The sequence below is a fragment of the Lissotriton vulgaris genome, chromosome 10, assembly GCF_964263255.1.
Source record: "Lissotriton vulgaris chromosome 10, aLisVul1.2, whole genome shotgun sequence".
NCBI classification, from domain to species: domain Eukaryota; kingdom Metazoa; phylum Chordata; class Amphibia; order Caudata; family Salamandridae; genus Lissotriton; species Lissotriton vulgaris.
Window position 1 is genome coordinate 171,163,225 of NC_141698.1, and position 23,389 is coordinate 171,186,613.

Genomic DNA, 23,389 nt, shown 5'->3' on the forward strand with positions numbered 1-23,389 from the left:
ATTTGAGCGAATGGGTGCCTACGCCAAAATATGGCACAAGATCCAGAGAGGAGATGCCATAAGCCTAAATCATCATCTATGGAAAGAGATGGAAAGTAAGAGCAACAGTGCGGCCGCGATATATCTCAAGCACTCCATAAACTCCTTGTGCCTACAAGAAGCCTGGAAGATCGGTGGATCTCACAATACCTTTAAACAGTTAGTTAATAAATCAGTCAGATCTATGTCGCTAATTGAGGATAAAGCAAGTCTAGCAACCCGGGCCCATGGCTGGACAGTTATCCAAAGCTACACAAGTAGTCTCTGCCAAAGCTATTTAGGAGTTGGCTTCACCAGACACATAAAGGAGAAGTTCCTACGACTACGGCTGGGCCAACTTCCCGTACAAAACCATCTCCCTCCATGGAAAAGGCCCCAAGAAACAATCAACTGCCGAGTCTGTGGGAAGGAAAAAGAAGACATCGTGCACCTACTATGTACCTGCAAAGGTCTGGACACAGAACGCAGATACCATCTAAAACAGCACTTCAACAGGCTGGGAATAAGAACACGCCGGCAGGCGGTAAAGGCCTGTTTTGATGGGACGAATATCCAGCTAGCAAGCCACGTTGTCAAATTCTTGGAGAAAGCAGAAAAGAAACAAAAAAGATAGAGGGCAGAAACAAGCTAACGCTAAGTTACGAAGCGAAACCCAAACGGACAATGACAAGTGATCAATCACTCGAATGAGTATTGGACCGCCTCCGAAGGCTAAAAAGCAAGGCGTTATACAAATGCCTCACCTTATTTTTTTCTACGCTCAACCCGAAACAAGCACAAATTCCTGTATAAATTATTACTTTTTATACAAAGTCATTCTTATTTTATACTTTTATATACTAATTGCATCTAATTAATGGTTTTATTTGCTAACAATTGCAATGGTTTTAATTAACTGAGCAATAAAGATGATTACCGTTACCATGTGTATCCCTTCCCTATGTATATAGAGATAACTCTAATCACTAGTATATGCAGTAGACCTGTGTACTATTTACCATTCCTTTGTGACTCTTAGAGTATATCCATTTGTATCTCCTCCTTGTGTGTCTTTACATCTTGTACATTTGCAATTTTTTTCTGTTTGTATCCTTTATGTAACGCTTGTAATCCTAAATCCTTATATTTTTCAACTGGTTCTTATGTAAAGCACTCTGACACCTTCGGGTAAAGTTCGCGCTATATAAAATCGCATAAATAAATAAAATAAATAAATTATACGTATGTAAGGCATTTCATTCCATTTACAAATATCAAGAACAACATACTAATTTAAAAACTGCCAGCTATGAAGCAGGGTTAAACAGAACTTAAAAAACCAACATAAAACACAATTTTATCAGTTGACATACGAAAAGACAAAACAGATTGATAAAGTAACCAACATAAAACACAAATTCTCAGTTAGCACATGAGAAGCAGATGACTTAATAAGGTACATTAGTAAACTTCAGTTATAAACATCCTTTAACAGAGTACTCTTTATTACTTGCATTCTTAGAGTAAACTGGGCCGTATTCAACAATATGACAATAAATGTTGTATACACATGTAACGTCAATACCCAAATAATGCAACAAGCACATATTCAAAACAGCGGTCCAATAGCCATTGCCAAGAGAAATTAGGACAAGAAGACAAATATAAGGACAAACAAACATTTATAACCGTGAATCAAATACACACAAACACATGCACATACTTGGTAATTAAATATTTAAAGATGACCATATAAACATTAGAGTCCCAAAACTTAAAGGTGTTCCTTCCTACTAGTGTTTAGTTTGCACACCAGTTGGTTATACGTGAAGGAAAAGGGGACCACAAAAATGTAAAGATACACCGCAAACAGCCGCATCCAGTCAATAAGCATTCACATGAAAAGAAAGTATATGCTTGACCTTTCACCCACCATCTACGTGTCACAGTGATATATTGCATGCCTCTTACATCTTACACGCATCCGACAACTGTGTTTTGCTTACCAAGATTCTCTATCAGGTCAGGCAGCTGTATAGTATGGACGCAATGTTGTAAGCAAAATAGAAGTATTCCACGAGATCAGTAGGAGACGAGGCAGATATATTAAGGATGGACACTGGTGTCCTTAATCAGAATTTAACATAGCCTTTGATGTATGCAGGTTGTGTCCAATTTTTATAAACACAAAAAAAACACTACGAGTATGTGAGCAGACAAGCACCTATCATTTAAATCTAATGTCTATAGCACACTTAATGGGATTAACGGGCTCTGTCAGCCGCATCACTGCACCCTCTGCTTGCCACCACTGGGGTGGAGCTCGGCCCCCAGCCTGCATCGCTCCTGTCTGAGGGAGGGGCTCCCTCCAACAAAAACGTTGTTAGTCTCCTGCAGCGCGAGATGCGCTTAACGGGATTAACAGGCTCTGTCAACCCTCATCGCTGCGCGCTCTGCTTGCCACCAGCTGGGTTGGGACTCGGTCCCCCAGCCTACATCGCTCTTGTCTGAGGGAGCGGGAGGGGCCTCCCTCCAACAAAAACTGTGGTAGTCTCTCGAAGTGCAGGACGCGTGCGGGCACGCCCGGGCAAAGGCCGGGCCAAGAACGGGCCATCTGCACTAGTCCGAGACCGGAAGAGGCTGGGCTGGGCCTCCCTCTTGGCTTTTCGATACTTCAACCTCAGAGAACCTTGGCCTTTCCATAGTGTCCTATAGCCAAGACCACAAATCGAGTGCTTCACAACAGACTGTTGTTGCTGCTCTGAGATGTGTGGATTTTCGACGTGGGAACATTGTGAAACTGTGCGCCGTATATCAATGTGGGGCCGCTGCCAATTGCAGACAAGGTGGTAATCTTGATACAACCCTACTCCCTGCGGCATCTTTCAGCCTTAAGTGATTGGTGCATGATCTCGACTGGAAGAGCTGTCCCTGAAAGTTATTTAACTGTTGTACCTTCTTTTTGATAGAATTGAGTAATTTTCACACTTAAAACAAGTATTGATTCATAAGTGAATAGAGGACTGATCTATAGGCTCTAAGAGCTCAATGGTCATTAGACTTGAGATCTTGTGTCAAAGGTGGCAAATAACATGACAATGACAAAGACTGCACACTCTACATTATTGAACTATCTTACAAGGGCAATTGAAAATCAGATCATTTCAGTGGAAGAAACCCTGACTCTAAAGAAATGGGGCACCAGCTGATCATATGAATGCTTATTGACTGTGTGTTGCTCGACAACAGACTGTTTGTTGTGTATCTTTACTTTTCTGTATTCCCCTTTTCCTTCACAAATAACCAACTGGTGTGCACACCCGACAGTTGTAAGAAAGAGCAACTTTAGGTTTTGGCACTCTGATTTTTATATGGACATCTTTCAATATTTAATATTGTGGCATGTGTTTTGCGTGTATTTGATTCACAGTTATAAATGTTTGTTTGTCCTTATACTTGTCTTCTTGTCTTCATTTCTCTGGGCAATAGTCATTGAGCCCCTGTTTTGAATATGTGTTTGTCGCATAATGTAGGTATTGACTGTAAATGTATATACAACATTTATTGTCATATCGTTGAATATGATCCAGTCATCTGTTAAAGGGTGTTTATAACTAGAGTTTACTAATGAACTTTATTGAGTCATCTGCCTCTCATATACTGATTGAGAATTTGTGTTTTATGTTGGTTACTTTATTAAACTGTTTTATCTTTTTATATGTCAACTGGTAAATTTGTGTTTTATGTTAGTTTTTAAAGTCCTGCTTTACTGTGCCTAATGGACAATGTTTAACTTAATATGTTGTTTTTTCTTGTTCTTTGTAAATGGAATAATCTCTCTTATATATGTATAATATTATTTATGTATGTTTGCAGCCCTGAGGAAGCCTGTAACCAGGCGAAATGTGTTGGCTTCGCTTTCTGTATTTGATGAATAAGATACTGAATAAAGATAACTGATCATCAAAAGAGAATGGACACTAGTTTCTGCAAAAAACCAAGTAGTTTTTTATCGAGAACCCTCATAGACTTCCTGGAATTTTATCGTAGCGGTATATCTTTTTTCCGCCCCATCAGGAGTCATGGCATAGTCATTGGAACTGAGAGAGCGCAATTTGAATGAAAAGTATATAGTAGCCATATTTAGACTTATATGTTATAAACGTAGGAATGAAACACACATCGTAATGTAAAGTTGGCAACTATAGCATAAGGGCCAACGAATGTGATAACATGTTATAGGAAATGTAAATGTATTCACACGTTAAAATGTATTAAGTTTAGAAACCCCGTATATATGAAGGGTAAAAATATAGAAATGTGTATCAATGCTTATGAAATGTAGAGCGTGCACAGTAGAATTCGTGTACGTGAGTAAAATAGAATGTGTAACTTTACATTGAGAGAAGCGGAGAGAAAATAATGTGGAAAGACGTAAACGTGGATAAATGTATAAGAGAACTTACATAAAGATGTCAAGGAAAATGCATAAGTTATGTTCTATGTAGTCGTATTCTATATAAGTATATGTCTAATGTAGAATGTGTGTAAGTATAACTAGGGCTTTTTGTTAAAGTACGAATATATGAAAGTAGGCCAAAGGTTATGCTGTGTAAAGGGCATTTTGTAAGAATGTTGGAAGAGTTTAGGTCATTTGTGTTTCTAACCTGACTGACCAAGAGTTCGAAGGAGCATAGTCACATGAAATGTAATTTAGTGGTCTTGTGAAGGTCGTAAATAGCTTGACGTGGACGTGAGAGCCGAGAAGTCTAGCACTTGTGAGATTTAAGGTGACAATGTCGGACGGAACTTGTTGTTCGAACGTGAGGAGAGGCGTACGTTGAGGTGGACTATGTTTTGACAAGACCATTCACAGGACCTAGCAGGGTCAAGTTAAGAGACATGGAGTTAAGGCCTTGTCTAACTTCATATGTTACATGATCTGAAAGAATCAATAAATGTCGACGATGAAATGATGAAGATGACATCCAAAGGAGAAGGGTCAACTTAACGGACGACGCGAAGAGTGGACCAATGGAAGAAGCAAGAAGTTGACATCATCGGGGGAAGTCCGTGGTGGGCGTCAAGGGGCGTTCCACACACACGATGATTGTGTATTTTAGGGACAGCACCCCGGGGAGGAGAGAGCAATTGGGAGATTAGGAACAGCGAGACGAATTGCTCAGAGCAAGGGCGAGGGTAGATGCCTTGAGCAGATGCGCTGAGACATCAGAGCGCAAGAGAGCAGTAGGCCGAGGACCCTTAGAGAGCAGATGGGTAGGCAGATAGGGTACTGCTTCTGAAACTTAAGCTTTCCTTTAGAGGCTAAAGAGAGTTTGAACTTCTTAGGGAGTCAAACTGCTGACACCTTTTTAGGGAAGAATTTGGCGAAGTAGGGTTGTCACATAACATAGAGTAGGGACAGATTAACTCGATTATTGTTTTTGTCTTACTGCAGATGACGCAGAAGGAACCACTGCACACCGAAGCTTAAAGCAACTGAGATTTTAATTGATTTTGTATTGTATGCTTTGAGATTTTATCCCGAGTGGATTGTATCGTATCCAAATTGACTTTTATATAAACTCTTAAAACTTCATCAGTTGTAAGTGGTTCTTCAGAGTGGCGTCAGTTAATGGGGTTTGTCTAACCAAGGCGGGGGTGGTCCTTTCCTCAATGACAGATAAGAGCGGTCCAAAACAGACGAATGGGATTCTTTATTAAATTTATCATAACTCATAAATTGATATCAAAATCCCGTTCCCCGCAGTTGGTAGCAGAGGATGGTTATCTTCTTGAGGAAGACGACCTAGGCCAGGTTAGTTTACCCCAAGGTCCCTAGTCATCGTCGACCAGAAGAAGAATCGCAGCCGAAGACGGTGCTGATGGTGCGTCGAGAGAAAAGCAGCAGAATCGGTCGAGAGTGAGTATAAGGGTCATGCGTTGTAAGATTGCGGTGTTTTATGTTGTTCCTGTGTTGTAATGTCAAGCGGAGTTGAATGCCTGTAGTATGATTGAGGGAAAGTTGTGAGCGCGCGCAACTGGATGAAATCTTATGTCCAGAGGACTTAAGTGGTTCGGGTGTATCGAACACCTAGAGTAATTTGTCTACCATTGAAAGGGGGTCATGAGGTACCATTGATTTCCCGACAGACCGATGATAGGGGGAGCGTATGTGTGAGTGAATGAGTAACGGACGCTGGTCGTACGTTTACTGTGTGAAAGTAACCTATCAGTTGAGGTGAACGTCTGACCGTACGAGGAAAGACGTCTCGCCAGTTGAGGTGGCAATTACAGTTAGACTGTGGCCGTACAGTCAGAGAAAAGTGATCGCTTGGACGGAAGTAGTCATTTTTCGGCGTATGAATGAAACGCATGTGAGATCGTGAGACGAGTTAAGAAACGAGGGAAGCTGCTGAAGAAGATACAAGTGACGTCAGCATAGAACCGTGCTGGGATAGGCTGATTAGCAAGAGTCGCACAGGGACTGGTGGTTGTTATCAAGCAAAATGAAGTGTTTTAAGGGTTTAGGGAAAATCTTTAAAAAGAAAAGGAGAAATTTACATGCCGGAGAAGAAGCTCCACCAGAAGGCACACCAGCATATCATATGGCAGTAAATGTAGGCTTACATTCAATACTGTGGATTTCTGAGTGGCATAGGCTAACTGAAGGGCAAAAAGAGCTGGCGTTTCCAAGATTCGGAACGTTTAAATTAGAAGTGTTGAACCAACTGAAGGCGACGATGCTTTCAATGAGACCTCTACCGAGGCCAACACAATTTGAAGCTCTTGGTGTGTGGTTTAGAACAGCACACGAAAGGGGCGTAAAGAGGCGACAAGAAAGAGTGAGAAGATCGGTAAAGGCAATGCAGGATGCTAAATGGGACGATGAAGCCAAGAAATGGAGGGTGCAAAAGATAGAAGCAGATAAATTGTTCACCATGATAGAGGCTACGGGAGAAAAGAAACCTCTAGAACCGGAAGATGAGGAAAGCGAGTCGGAGGAGGAACTGCTAGAGAGGCTATTGACAGACAGACCACCTCCATACAGTGGGGAACTTGCGAGTCCCATATTACCGCAAGTAGACGGAACTAGGTGGGGAGAGTATAAGTCGATCCCAGTATCAGAGTGGGACGCTACTAAGACCGTAGAGATACCCCAAACTAGTCCAGAACAGAGAGTAGTGGGAAGACTTGTGGTCCAGAACGTGCCAGAGACGCAATGCGCTAGGTCATACCAGATGCCGGACGCTTTACAGGTTCCGGTCACCATAGGTCCTATTGTGTCAATCTATAACCCGGAAGGGGTCCAGCAGGATGAACAGGCACGGTGGGATAATGAAAGGGCAGAAGAAGACAATAGGAATGCCACCATGAATTCCCACAGGCAGATACGAGCACCAATAAGTCGGAGTACCCCATTTGATTCCGCAACGGGTCCCAGAGTAGAACAGCGAGGTCGAAGAGGGTCAATGGATTTGAGGGGTCCTAAACCAAAAACCTATAAGGAACTAAGGGAGTACCTGAGTGAATGGGACGCTGCCGAAGAAGCTCGGAATAAAAGTTTAGAAACAGGATCCGAGTGGAGAGAACAGGATAACAGGATTCTCTCTCATTGTGGAGCTGGCGAAAGCAGCGCCGAGTGGGAGGGAAGAAGCCAAGAGAGCAGAAGAGATACCTATCCTACTGAGAGCAGCAATAGGCAAATGTGCGAAGACAGAAGTGCAGGGTGTGGCGAAGTGCCTCGTGTCACCTTTAGTGAAGGGGAACATAGGACACAGGAGTACAGGAATACCTTCAGGTGCACACACCATGCCCCAGGTGAGAATGCAAGACATTGGAGTCACGGAAACATGGAGAGTCGCGAAGCGTCTCGACATGCATCTGGTGATAGCGGTCGGAGTCACGAAATTACAGGGAGTCGCGAAACGTCTCGCCATCCATCCGGTGATCACGAAAGAGATCGCGGGAGCATGGGGAGCCATGAAGGTCCTTATCGTCTGTTAAGTGACACCAGACAGCAAGCGAGTTACAGTGGTCTAGAGCAGAACGGTGAATCCTATCTCATAGCTGGAGAGACCGAGCCTAGAAGACGGAATGTAGGGTTGGGGGACGGAGCGTTATTCCACCATACCCCACGTAGAGATGGAAAGGCTTGGGATCTCGAAGGGTGGGAACGAAGAGAAGGAAGCAGAGCTCCTCATAACTCACCTGTGCTCAGGCGTAGGGCGCATAGTGGAGGTGAGAGGGATATGAGAGAAGAACACAGAACTGAGATGCTGAAAGCGGAAATAAAAGCAAAACGACTTGACATAACAAGTTTGAAGGCAGATTTGGATGAATTGATCGACGGTACAGTGTCATTAGAGAGATTAGCCTCGTATACACCAGATGAGATACTGTTCCTATCCAAAGATATTACTCGAAGAGCGAGGTCAGCTCATGAGAACTTATCTAATTTGGCAAACAGGTACATGGTAGACCTGTCACGAACTAGGGCTTTACAGAGCAACCATAGGCTAACATGCACGGATCAGGATTTGGATGACCGTAGAACGATCGCGCTGAAGGTTCACATAAGGGAATTGATCGTAAGTATCAGAATATGGAGAGATCTAGATAGATGGGAGGAAAGATGGTCCAGAAAGGGCTCCGTTAGACGGAGTGTACTTGAGGGTTCCCAGGACACAGATTTGATGCGAATGGAAGCCTTCCCGTTGCGAGAAATCGCGAATGGAAGCTACGTTCATGTGCCCTGGAGTAGGGGGGATTTGGCGGCATTCACCAATTCCTTCCCAAAGCTTAGGGATAACCCTGTTGAGTGGTACAAGCAGGTAGAAAGATTCGTGAAGATCTCGAAGGTACTGTGGATCGATTTGAACACACTGTTCGACATCGTAGTACCCGGAGACCTATGGACAGCGTGCAAGCTTAGTGTTGACTGGCCCACTTGTGAGCCAACGAGAGAAGCCAGGACGAATGGTCCATCTCATAGAGTCATGGAAAAGTACGAGAGGGTAATAACGTGGCTAAAAGAGAAAGTGCCGGTACAAGACATAGACTGGGTAAAGATAGATCGGACTACCCAAGAGCCGAAAGAGACAGTGCATGAGTTTTACGAGAGGTTGCTGAAAGCATTCAAGCAATACAGCGGGTTAGATGTGATGGATCCTAAGGACATAGGACAGTTTGTTTCAAAGTTTGTCTTAGGATTAAGACCAGAAATATGCCTAATGATCCAACAGCATCTGATCTGTTGGCAGAACAAACCTTTAGACGAGATTCTGAGGTATGCAAGGTATTGTAGTGACGAGATAGACTCAAAGGCGAAGAAGCTTAAAGAAAAGCTAATGTTAGTGCAAATGCAAGCTGCTGGAAAGGATAAACAGCGACAGCAGGGAACAGGAACGCAGGCAAAGAAACAGAATAATCAGAGCAGAGATGAGGAAGAAAGACCGAGACCGAGAATGGATATCGAGACGCTGAAAAAGAAGACGAGATGCCATCAGTGTAACGAGGTGGGACACTGGCGACGCGAGTGTCCTTACAACGTTGAGGCAGGGGAATTAGAGCAGGAGGAGGAAGAGGTTCAGAACAACGTGGTTAAGGGAGCCACAGTCCCGAAGGGCAAGTTTGTCAAAGGGGGGACTCAGACTCCTCGAGCCCCGTTTCCTCAACCACCTCGCATCACGAACGGAGGAAAAACCTACAGACAGATGCCATTGTTTGTAGGGGGAGAGAAATGTTACTACGTTGATCCTCTTACAGGGCAGCGGGCTAGTAGGGACGAAGACTGTACTCTAGGAGCCGCCTTGGAAGTAGATCAGAGAGGACCATACGTAGAGGCTGAAATAGCGGGATGTCCTACAACCTTTTTGGTGGATACAGGGGCCACTCGATCTACGTTGAGATCTGCGGTAGTTCCGGGTCTGCCAATGTCAGGAGAAACGGTACAGGTGGTAGGAGTTGCGAACAAAAGGATGACAAATCCCTTGACCGAACCAGTGTCGGTGAGGATAGGGAATTACAGTGACGAACATCAGTTCGTGATCTGTGATTCTAGTCCTGTGTGCTTATTAGGGAGAGATTTGCTGTGCAAATTGAATTGCACGATACATTGCACACCAGAAGGAGTAGAAGTGCAGACCAATGATGAGGACGCTGATTTTAAAGTTGTAAACTCAAGGGAATGCGTGGAACTTTATCCTACCTTAACAGTGGAGGAGCTTCCACAAGATTTGAGGGAGAAAGTCTCAGCTGAGGTATGGGATTTTACTGGAGAAGAAATAGGCTTGATCAAAGGAGTGGAACCAGTAAAGATCTTGGTAAGACCCCATGCTGAGTATCCAAGAACACCACAGTATAAGCTAACACCGGAGACGATTGCAGGAATAAAGCCCGTGATCGAATCCATGATTAAGCAGGGAATACTAAAGGAGATCGTGGGAAGTCCATGTAACTCCCCGATCATGGGTTTGCAGAAACCTAGTGGAAAATACAGAATAGTACAGGATCTTCGGAAGATTAATAACATTGTTGTCTCATGTTGTCCAGTGGTACCGAATCCATCAGTGATATTGTTTCAGATACCGTTCCAAGCTGAATGGTTCACAGTGATAGATTTGTGTCAGGCTTTCTTTTCGATACCGTTAGATGAAGAGAGCCAATATCTTTTCGCTTTCAAACTGGAAGATCGCGTTTTAACATGGTGTCGTATCCCTCAGGGGTATACAGAGAGCCCATCGATCTTTAACCAGTTATTGAAACGAAATCTTGAGAGTCTAGTACTGCCCAAGAATTCAGTTCTGGTCCAGTACATAGACGACCTCCTTGTTGCGTCAGAAACTGAGGAAGCTTGCAGAGAAGACACCATCACCTTGTTAAATCACTTGGCCGAGAACGGACACAAGGTGTCTCCAAGTAAGTTGCAATATTGTAAGACTGAGGTGCAATACTTGGGCCACAGGATTGAGAAGGGAAAGCGGAAGGTGTCTCCAGACAGAATAGAGGCGATTATGAAAATGAACGCGCCTACAACACAAAGAGAAGTCAGGATGTTTCTAGGCATGGTTGGTTATTGTCGACAGTGGATAGCAAACTTTTCACTGAAGGCCAAACCGTTATTACAACTGACGCACAAAGGAGTAAGTGATCCGGTACCATGGGACAAAGATTGTTTGATGGCATTTTTGCAGCTGAGGGAGGACTTATGTCGCGCCCCGGCTCTAGGAATGCCGGATTATAAGAAACCTTTTTTGCTTTACTGCTGCGAGAGAGAGGGATGCGCTTTAGCGGTATTAGCACAGGTCCATGGAGATGCGCGCAGGCCAGTGGCGTACTTTTCGGCTACATTAGATCCAGTAGCCGCAGCGTTGCCCGGATGTCTCAAATCCGTAGCTGCAACGGGTGTCAGCATTGAACGATCTGAGAGCGTAGTCATGGGTCATCCGTTAGAAGTGTATGTACCACATTCCGTAGAACTGTTAATGACAAGGACGAAGACTCAGCATCTGACGAATAGCAGGCTCACACGCTATGAGCAGGTCATATTGGCTGCCGAGAATGTGACCCTAAAGAGATGCTCTGTCTTGAATCCTGCAACTTTGATGCCACTTCCGAATGAAGTGGAAGATGAAAACTGTACAGAACATGACTGCCTCGATGTGACTGAACTATGTACCAAACCGAGACCTGATATCGTAGATGAGCCATTGACCGACCCAGACGAAATTTTCTTCGTTGATGGTTCATGCGTAAGAAACGATGTCGGTCAGCTGAGAGCAGCTTATGCAGTATGCACGATTACCAGAGTTATAGAAGCCGCTTGCCTGGAAGGAGTACACTCCGCACAGGTAGCTGAAATTGTGGCTTTGACTCGTGCTTGCTTAGCAGGCGAAAGACTTCGAGTCACTATATACACCGATAGTCAGTATGGATTTGGCGTAGTTCATGATTACGGGCAGTTGTGGTCTCAAAGAGGTTACATGACCTCCTCGGGTTCTCCGATTAGGAATGGAGAATTCGTGAAACTTTTGTTAGAGGCTTTGCAAAAACCAATGGCCATAGCCGTGGTCAAATGTGTAGCTCATACAAAGAATACGGATTTTGTATCATTAGGAAATAAATATGCCGATGAGGTAGCGCGTTACTGCGCAGAGCAGGGATATTCTCACACTGATGCAAAAGTGGGGGGAATCCAGGAAATGACTGAATTGACCATGTTATTAGATACCGTAGATACATGGGACGAATTGAGAGCAGTACAGGAAAATGCACCAGATGATGAGAAAAAGGGCTGGGAAACAGCTGGGTGCGAGAAAAGTGAAATGAATTTCTGGGTGTCTGCCGACGGAAGGGCAGTATTACCAAATGAACTCATTAGTCCCATGGCAAGAAAATTGCATGGATCAGCTCACATAGGAAGAGATGCTATGGTGAGAGTATTCAGACAAACGTGGTTTAACCCTAAATTTAGAGTAGCGGCAGAAGCAGTGTGTCAGCGATGTACGATCTGTCAGCAACTAAATGTGGGTAAGAGAACACCAGTTACCTTGAGTCACATAGGAAGGTCTGGGGGGCCTTTCAATAGGATGCAGATTGACTTCATAGAAATGCCTCCATGCAACAGACTCAGATACGTGTTAGTGATTGTTTGCATATTTTCTAGATGGGTTGAGGCTTACCCTACACGTAGGTGCGATACACTTACAGTAGCAAAACTGTTACTTAGAGAGTTGATACCGAGGTTTGGGGTGCCATCCTCTTTGGAATCGGACAGAGGAACTCATTTCAATAGCGAAGTGGTGAAGATGCTGTGTTCAGCTTTAAACATCGATCAGAAGTTACACTGCAGCTATCGACCGGAAGCTTCAGGGATCGTAGAGCAAATTAACAGTACTATCAAGTCCAGACTGGCTAAAGTTTGTTCATCGACATCCCTGAGTTGGCCAGACGCACTTCCAGTGGTTCTTATGAGCATACGTAGCACACCTGATAGAAGAACAGGCCTCTCTCCACATGAAGTGTTAATGGGGAGAGCTATGAGGTTGCCATCGGTTCCGACTGCAGCGCTAGTGAACATCACAGACGATTTGATTTTGGACTACTGCAAGGGACTATCTGATGCCGTAAATTCTGTGTCCCTCCAGGTCCAGGCTGCAGAGGTTCCATCGATACAAGACTTGTGCCATGACCTGAGTCCAGGAGACTGGGTCCTGGTGAAGAAACACGTCAGGAAGAACTGCTTAGACGTGCGTTGGCGAGGACCGTTTCAAGTCATACTTGTAACGAATACCGCAGTAAAGTGTGGAGGGCTGCCAAACTGGATACATGCCTCACACACCAGAAGAGTGCCGACACCTCCAGAAGACACAGCTCCTCTCTCGGATGAGAATCCGGCGGGAAGCGGAGAAGCCATAGAGGGGGAAAGCCAAGCTGTGGAGGTGAGCGAAGAAACTGAAACTGTGTTGGAACAGGGCGACGAAGGTCGGGACACTAGCGAGACCGAAGTCGTCTCAGGAGAAGACAGTAACTGGGAGACCGAATCAGAAACTGAACAAGCTGAGAGTGACCAGGAGACGGGTCCTGTAACAAGGCTCGGAAAGACGGGAAGCGGCAAAGCCGTTTGGCCGGAGAGGAGGAAAAGGCCAAATTCGGAAGGAAAGAACGAAAGAACTCTTGCTCCGATCGCTGAAGAATCGGATCAGGAGGAAGAGACGACAGATTCAGGAACTGAGAGTCCACGAAGATCAAGAAGGGTACGTGTGCCCTGCAGAAGGTACGCCACCCCAGAGTGGACTTATCTAGCAGATGTATTGGGGACAGAAATCTGGGAGAGTGAAGAGTGTGAAGGTAACCAGTCTCGATCCAGTCGTGACAGTGGAGATATGGATGTTGGCGCCTGGGCTTGAGACTGAGGGGTTACTGACTTTCACACTTCCCCGACCCCCACGTTTGAGTAAAATTCAAGATCTAGTGCTAAAAAGACTACAATTTCCAACAGTTGGTCAGCAAATGACAGAGGAAGAAGAAAAAGTTATTCGTTTTGAACTGTTAATTATTGTTGTGAAAGCTGCAGGTCCGACGATAATTGTTGATGCATAAAAGACTTTTGTACGTATGTTGTAAAGAAGAAGATAACCTAGCGCCGAGTGGAAAGAAGAATAAAATTAGGGATTACATTTAGAGGACGGAGAAGGGCTAGGGTTGTCTGCTGCTAAGAAGAGAAAAGACATTGTGGTGAAAAAGATACCTGTTGATAACAAGCACTTTAAAGACTGTGAAAGCAAACAAGTAATCAAAGACTGGAAAGAGAACTTTCGCTGGAGAACGAGGGACGCTGTTTTGATAACATGGAGAACGGCAACCCAAACAGGAAAGCTAGATGTATAGTAGGTACACTTATAGCAATAGTGATATTTCTCATAATCATAGTAGTAACGATATCTTACATGACAGGCCATGCAAACGATAAAAGAATAGCGAATGTAAAAATTGTAACGACTTTGAAACCTGCTCTTATGGGAAAGAAGGAGGAGAGCAATGTTGTACGTGAAAAGGCGTTACTTGCAGATGAAGCTCGTAGATTGCATATAGACGAGTCACAGGGAAACTTTAGGTCAAATGCGTATGCCAAGTTATTGTATGAATATATCGATGCCATGGAGGCCAAAGATTGCTACGTTTGTATGCAATTGCCGGCTTCTGTAGACGAAGGCATTAGGTATCATCATCTCCCATTGACTTATGGGATCACATGTAGTTTACTGCTTAGTATATTTTATGGTAGAGAAGGATTTGAGTACTACTTTTCAAATTATGATTCGGTACTGCCTGAAGTTCCGAATTATAAACAGATGAATAAGTGGGACTATTACAAAAAGGAGGATAGACTAGCTAAATTCTTTCTTCCTTGGGATACGTTAGATACATCATATGCACGTAGAAATAATCTGACTTGCAAAGTATCAGAAGTAGAGAAAAGGTTTATAGCACAAGTAGATGATCGATGCAGACGGCAGAAGATTCTAAAGATGTCAGGACAATGGAAAATAGACTGGACGGAAGAAGAGAAGGCACATAAAAAGAAAGGTAGTAATGGTCCAATAGCATTGGATAGAACGCAGAAAGGAAAGTTATGTTTAACTCGAAGCAAAACGTATTATGAGAGTGAATTTGTAGGTGAAGTTAGTTGTGAGCACTCTTTTAGGTTAGAGTACTACACAAAGGATTTTATGAAAGGGATGCAAGCTATTCCGAATGTGTATTTTGTATGTGGGAGAAACGCCTATGTAAAACTTCCAGATAATTGGTATGGTTCGTGTTACTTGGCAGTTGTCTTCCCCAAAATATATCATGCAAAGGATTTGGCGATCATAGAAGGAAAGGCTTCGAGGAGAACGAAAAGAGAAGTAGGAGATGCAGAAGTAGTAGGAGATGTATTTGGAGCGATGTTTCCATTGTTAGGTTTGATTCTTAACGATGTTAAGATTAGAAGGTTAGCGACAGTCGTGGATAGATTGTCTGCCAGCACTGCAAGATCTTTAATGTTAGTAGAAGGGGAAATGCAGTCGATTAGAGCAATGGTATTACAAAACAGACTTGCTTTAGATGTAATATTAGCAAAGGAAGGCGGTGTTTGTAAGGCTTTGAAAGTTCAGGAATGTTGTACTTATATTCCTGATAATTCAAAACCACTTGAGAAGGTTATCAGAAACATTACACAGATTCATCAAGAAATTGAAGATTTATCAAAAATAAATGTTTGGGAAAAAGTAGGAAATGGAGTAGGCAAGGTTGGAAGTTGGTTTGCTAATATAGGCAAGGGTATAGTCTGGTACATTTTAAAGCCTGTATTAATAGTAGTAATTTGCATAATTATATTATTAGGATTAGTAAAATTGTATAAATGGTATAGGTCGAACAAGTTACAAAGATCGATGAGAGACCAAGAAAGGAGATTAGCTGTTTTACAAGATCAACAGTATAAAAGTCTGAGAACGCTTGAATCGATAAAAAGAGGAACTGATGTAACTAGTTCGGTATAAGTGATGTATTCAAATTGCTTTTAGTGATGACTCCTAAAAGTCATCAAAGGGGGGAACTGAGAGAGCGCAATTTGAATGAAAAGTATATAGTAGCCATATTTAGACTTATATGTTATAAACGTAGGAATGAAACACACATCGTAATGTAAAGTTGGCAACTATAGCATAAGGGCCAACGAATGTGATAACATGTTATAGGAAATGTAAATGTATTCACACGTTAAAATGTATTAAGTTTAGAAACCCCGTATATATGAAGGGTAAAAATATAGAAATGTGTATCAATGCTTATGAAATGTAGAGCGTGCACAGTAGAATTCGTGTACGTGAGTAAAATAGAATGTGTAACTTTACATTGAGAGAAGCGGAGAGAAAATAATGTGGAAAGACGTAAACGTGGATAAATGTATAAGAGAACTTACATAAAGATGTCAAGGAAAATGCATAAGTTATGTTCTATGTAGTCGTATTCTATATAAGTATATGTCTAATGTAGAATGTGTGTAAGTATAACTAGGGCTTTTTGTTAAAGTACGAATATATGAAAGTAGGCCAAAGGTTATGCTGTGTAAAGGGCATTTTGTAAGAATGTTGGAAGAGTTTAGGTCATTTGTGTTTCTAACCTGACTGACCAAGAGTTCGAAGGAGCATAGTCACATGAAATGTAATTTAGTGGTCTTGTGAAGGTCGTAAATAGCTTGACGTGGACGTGAGAGCCGAGAAGTCTAGCACTTGTGAGATTTAAGGTGACAATGTCGGACGGAACTTGTTGTTCGAACGTGAGGAGAGGCGTACGTTGAGGTGGACTATGTTTTGACAAGACCATTCACAGGACCTAGCAGGGTCAAGTTAAGAGACATGGAGTTAAGGCCTTGTCTAACTTCATATGTTACATGATCTGAAAGAATCAATAAATGTCGACGATGAAATGATGAAGATGACATCCAAAGGAGAAGGGTCAACTTAACGGACGACGCGAAGAGTGGACCAATGGAAGAAGCAAGAAGTTGACATCATCGGGGGAAGTCCGTGGTGGGCGTCAAGGGGCGTTCCACACACACGATGATTGTGTATTTTAGGGACAGCACCCCGGGGAGGAGAGAGCAATTGGGAGATTAGGAACAGCGAGACGAATTGCTCAGAGCAAGGGCGAGGGTAGATGCCTTGAGCAGATGCGCTGAGACATCAGAGCGCAAGAGAGCAGTAGGCCGAGGACCCTTAGAGAGCAGATGGGTAGGCAGATAGGGTACTGCTTCTGAAACTTAAGCTTTCCTTTAGAGGCTAAAGAGAGTTTGAACTTCTTAGGGAGTCAAACTGCTGACACCTTTTTAGGGAAGAATTTGGCGAAGTAGGGTTGTCACATAACATAGAGTAGGGACAGATTAACTCGATTATTGTTTTTGTCTTACTGCAGATGACGCAGAAGGAACCACTGCACACCGAAGCTTAAAGCAACTGAGATTTTAATTGATTTTGTATTGTATGCTTTGAGATTTTATCCCGAGTGGATTGTATCGTATCCAAATTGACTTTTATATAAACTCTTAAAACTTCATCAGTTGTAAGTGGTTCTTCAGAGTGGCGTCAGTTAATGGGGTTTGTCTAACCAAGGCGGGGGTGGTCCTTTCCTCAATGACAGATAAGAGCGGTCCAAAACAGACGAATGGGATTCTTTATTAAATTTATCATAACTCATAAATTGATATCAAAATCCCGTTCCCCGCAGGTCAACGATTAACGTGCAGGATGCCTGCCTCACCAGAGGCTACTTCTGGTATTTACAGAAGTGTCCAGAAATAAAAAAAGGGAATTGGGAAAAAAAAAAAAAAATAATGACTAGGTCCAAACTGTACAATTTAATCTCAAAACAAGAAACTAGTCACTATTATTAAGATCCATTGTGATATGTAGGTAGTCGAGTTATTGAACTACCATATCGTTTTCAAAAAAGTGTCGACATGTTTCAGCTCTCGGGGCCCAACAGGGTCGGGGGAGATTTCGTCAGGACAAGGACAAAAACAAACATACAAAGAGAAAGCGCACACAATTGGTGTGTGATTCAAAAAGTGATGAATTGGAATTTCCAAGCTTATTAGTTCAGTTTTGTGGCATCAACAGGGACCGGGAGGCTCTTCTGGATTATTACTGAGTGGGAGACAACGGAGCGTCTATGGTTAGTAGCATAGGCGTTCTTACCTGATCACTGGAGGAAGCATCAGGAAACGCCATTCTTACCCATGCGGCGCGGATTTCGTGCCTAGTGCTGACTCTGCCCCTGGTTGAATAAAGATATGCAGAATCAACTGCAAGAAAATAATACTTTTTTGATGTAATTACTCTTTATGTGTTCCGTTCTAGACTGTCACATATGTACTCTGTTTTGTTGCCTCTCAATTGTGTTTTAATGTACCCAATTAATGACCATTTGGCATCAGAGGTGGGCAACATTTCTTTCATAATATCGGCACTTTCAGTAGCACAGTAAACGGATCCCATAGTTGCCACTACTTGTTCATGATCTTCCTTGAGTGCCTGTGAGCAGACAGTATGATGGTTCACAGTGTATCCTAATTTGAGGTATAGCGTTTTACTGTCCTCCTGGAATCAAGGACCACTGAACTGACTTCAGACTTGCACCTTTCTGTGAAAGCCATGCAGTGATCTATAACTGACCTTCCTGGTGGCAAAACATTGGTACAATTCACTCTTTACTCTCCATATCCAATTCGGACATGTTATTTTTGACGTGTCACAAAACACAGCTATTGACAGCTTTTATTCTCCCACTTTACTAAAGGCATAGGTTTCCGCAGCTTCTAGATACTTTTTGAAGTAACTAGAGCGCTATATAAAACTTTTTCCTTCATGCATCCCTTTCTCCTGATCCCCAGTGTGTAATTGAATTACTTGTCTTCCAACCCCTGATCTCATGAGCTGACCTGGCTGCAGGATGGTCCGGCGGTAGCCTAACAGCGGACAGACTGTTTGCCTGATTTTAGTGCCTGCCAAAATACCTAGTATAGCACTATCTTTACATGCACATAATGTTTCTTTCTATAATCTTGCATCCCCAAATTGCATGCTATCTCAAAAAAGATCCTCCATAGTCATAAAATGTGACATGAAAAACTGTTGTGCTTAAAATGGCTGATTGTTGCCTGTCTTTTTTTTTCTTTCATGTGGCCCTCTCCTCCCCTCTATCCTCTGCAAACCTCCTCTTCCTGAGCACAACCTGCTCTGTCATGTGCATGATTGCCTCAGTCTCTATTTTATTTCTGCAAACAGCCACAACTCATTTACATGATCACAACCTCTCCTCCTCTTCTAAAACTCACACCCCTGCTACCTAACAATGCCTTACTTTCTCCAGCTCATTTATTAATCCTACCAACTATGTGCATGTGTCACATACTGCCCCAACTAATGGCCTGGAATAACCCCTATTAATTGAATGCACCAGAAGAAACTGATGTGAATGCATGGAACAGTTTGCTTGGGCTCACCAAACAAATTCCAATAGTCCACAATAACTAATAATACTGGACTAACCACTAACCTTGGGATACAGAGCAGTGTGCTTCCCGGTGTAAAGCGCTTCAACGCCTCATCAAGGGGAAGGTAGCGCTATATAAATGCAATTACAAATACTAATAACACTTGCCTGTGCTGTTTGGCCTGCCTTCACGTTCCGCCAATTGGTGTTTGTTCGGGCCTACCCACTGCTATCTACTGTTGGAGCTGTGTTACAAATTGTTAGAGGTCTGGCCCATCTACACTCTTATCCAGAAGCGAGGATCTTTTATTGGAAGCATGAAAGCTAAAGATAGAACACTATCAGTCATCCAAACGTTCCAAGACAGTGCAACCAATTTGGTCACACAATAATCCAGACCACAATTTAAAATGGGATTAATGAGATTTTACTCCTAAATTCAGAAATAATTTTACATAGACCAATCTCAACATAAGAGTATAGAAGTACAAAACAAACAAAACATGACCAAATCTCCTGAAGAGATTTACCCTATACAGAAGGAAGAATACCATCAGTTCAATAATCATCAAACAGAAAATGAGGAAAAACAATTGTGAGCTAAATTGCCTGAATCAGTTTTCAAAAGAAAGCATTAGTCCTGTCTTTTCCTATACTACTCTAACGCGGATCAACTATTCTAACAATTACATTTCAGAATAGGGATACAAGAAGAAAGTTGTCAGCTGCTGGAGTCTTCAGTATAAATACTCCACGCATTGGATCAAGTAGCATAAGGCCACGTATACAGAGCATAGATCTGTGCCCTAGGAGGAGAAAAGACAAAATGAATGCTCTCCCTAACTAAGCACAGTGTAACATCAATTGCATTCAAGGAAGACAATCCCACAGGATTCCTTTCCCAGGACATTTCCCAAACCTCCAGTATAAATTGGACACTATCACCTCCTTTCCCACATCAATAATTTACAACTTTGTTCGTCCTTGGCCTTTCTTCTCCTACTCCATGGGAACTCCTCTCCTTGCTCATTACTGCAATTTTCTCTGCCAGCTCCATCTTCTCATACCTTACCATCTATTAACAAAACCTCCTTTATGCTAACTAATGAGGCTTTCTCCACACCTGCAGTGGAAACAAAATGCAAGAAACCATTCCCCAGTGAAGATTAAACACAATCAAAATGTGAGACTGCAACGTGAGCTTGCACTGAAACATAATGTTAGGCTAGAATGAATTTGAACTAAAATACACGTTAGGGCTCAAATTAATAGGCAATTTTAGCAAGTGCACTAGGTTACAAATAAGTGCACAGAATATAAATGCATCACAAATGAAATCTCCTAATACATGAATAATGTAAAAGCTATCAATTGTTAAGAAAATACTCTCAATTTACCTAATCGCTATTAAATCAGTACATTAGATTTCTCTATTTGTCACAATTTAAACACACATTTATAAGCTGCACTTGTTATTCATGAAGCACTTTATGCAATACTACAACTTTACCTATTAGTACATTAATCACACGAAATATGTTTGAGCGCTGGCTACTCGTAGATGTGATGCACTCATACTTAATCTCAAGGTGAGATCAAATGTATGCGTCTCCAATTTCGAACTCAGTCATGCACAACAAAACCTGCATGTCTTTAACAGGACAAAACGTGTGGCACAAACCTGAAAGAAATCTTTCTACCACCCGCACATAAGACTGCCTTGTTTTTAAAATCCCTATTCAGGTACAAGCCGAAGAGCTTGAAGCACTGTGTGACAGGAGGCGAACCTTTGTACCCCCATGTGGTGGAACAGTGGAGAGCTCAGACGGGAATGGACATTTACGAAGGCCACGGGCAGACGGAGACCGTATGTGTTCATTGTGTGTTTTGGAACGTAACAAGCATGCTTTATTTTCACGCTGAAAAGTAGCTGCAGCTAGAGACAACTAGAGACAGCAGAGGTGGTTGCTGTCTCTATCTTGTAATGAAGGACATGAGCTACTTGCGAGCACAACTACAATAATGCATTACAGCTCCACTTCGGAAGCAGCTCTTCCATGCCAACTGTTCTAGGTCCACAAAGCAAAGATTTTCCACAGACCTAAACTATTAATCTAATGCACACTACCACTGTATAGGAGTTACCTGTGGTATATGGCAAAGGACTAGCTGCTACTAAAGTCGCTAATGGTCGGCTAGCTATTTGGATTTTTCTAAATTGAGCAGTACGTCTTAGGTGGTAGCCTCTGGAATATTAATGTAAGATCTTTGATCCACCCACCCTGCTTTGTAACAGTAAATAAATAAAAGCCCAGCCTCAAGAATCCCCACTTCTGAAACACAATATGTAGAGGATGCTGTTGAGCTGGACATACCTAACTGGATAGCTCAGAGGAAAAGTTTGAAAAATCTGGAGATATTTAAGCGGTTACTATCCTCTAGTTTCTCAACAAATGTCCCAGAAGACTAGATTACAGAGAACCAGTGAATGTAACTTAAACCATCCAAAGAGGTGCAGTGTGTGTGCTAAAAACAAAGAAAACAAAAAGACAGCACTGCACGCTGAAGGATGGGCGGGGGGGTAGGCAATGTTTTACATCATCTGCGCTTTAATTGTCAAGGGTCTGTCAGGAACTTGTGACAATGGCTATAAATATAATATTGGTAAAAGAGCTGCTGAAGATCACCCCGGGAGCCTCAGGAGATAATGGATCTATTAAGTTAGTCCTGCACATGTTAACAAAGTGACTGCCATAAAGAATTTGAGACGCACTTCTGTAGTGAGAATAACTGACATCCAGAGTTTGCAAGACATCCAGATAACAATATTTATGCTAACGGGGATTATGAAATGTATGCAAAACTCACAGTAGACAAGACACACTACCTAGGTTGCCAGTTGTGCCCACAAATCTTGGCACTCACACAGGACCAGTGAATGCCATAGCTATGAAAAACACAGAGCTAGAGATGACTAGTACTTAACAGTAAAGAGGGGAAACATTGGTAGTGCTTGGCAGGAAGCAACACACACATCATGCACTGAAAGTGGAGACTAAGGAAGGATGGAAAGGAAGGCAAGACCTCAGACAAGGATATCCACTTGAAGTAGAGGAACTTAAAGAATAAGGATGTACGATGAGTTCTAGCTCAAGGAAGAAAGAAACTGCTAAACATTGATAGTTCTAGAAACGAGGATACACTGCGAAACATGTATAGCTAAGGAAACGTTACAAGGCTAGACAGTGCTGGCTCATGCAATAAGGTAAAACTGCAAAATGGTGCAGGCTGAGAAAGCAAGGGTGCATCACAAAACGGTGGGATCTCAAGAAATGAATTTGCCCCAGTATTGGAACTTTCATAGATTCCCATGCTTTGTATCATTCCCCGTCGTCGGAATGGGAGCCTCGGTAGTATAAAAACCATAGAAACAAAAGAGAAAAACAGGCCTAGGCCTCATCTCATTTTGTATCCTATCACTCTGTTTGTGTAAAAGAGACCAAACTTTTGCCAGGACCAATTAGAGCAGCCTCACCCTCTAGAACCTTCCTGAGAGAGCTCAGAGCCTCAGATTTTTCTACCGCACGTTGTGCTAGGGAGTCTCCACTGAGCTCTGCTCAGTTTCTTTCTACAATCTTATTGGATTTTTGGATTACTACTTAAAATTTTTCAACTACTATCAAGATGTCTGACCAGGAGAAGAAGGCCCTGTTCAGGTCCTGTGCCTCTTGTGGAAAAAAACGACTTTTTGTGGAGGATAAGAATGACTGTATTTATTGCTTATACCCGGACCACAAGGCCACTGACTGCAAGATCTGTAGAAACTTCTCTA

The 23,389-nt window shown here is 42.7% G+C and overlaps 1 protein-coding gene across 3 annotated transcripts in view; it reads left to right on the top strand.

Annotated features, from left to right (window-relative positions):
* Positions 1–23,389, top strand: part of ACSM3 (acyl-CoA synthetase medium chain family member 3) — a 599,327-nt gene that overhangs the window by 458,912 nt on the left and 117,026 nt on the right. For 2 of the 3 annotated variants that reach the window (XM_086940799.1, XM_086940798.1), the window contains exon 8: positions 21,301–21,424. The exons of the other annotated variant lie outside the window; for it this stretch is intronic. In XM_086940799.1, coding sequence (XP_086796925.1) covers positions 21,301–21,424 — 124 coding nt within the window. The remainder of the gene's footprint in view (positions 1–21,300; positions 21,425–23,389) is intronic. 3 annotated transcript variants of the gene reach the window in all.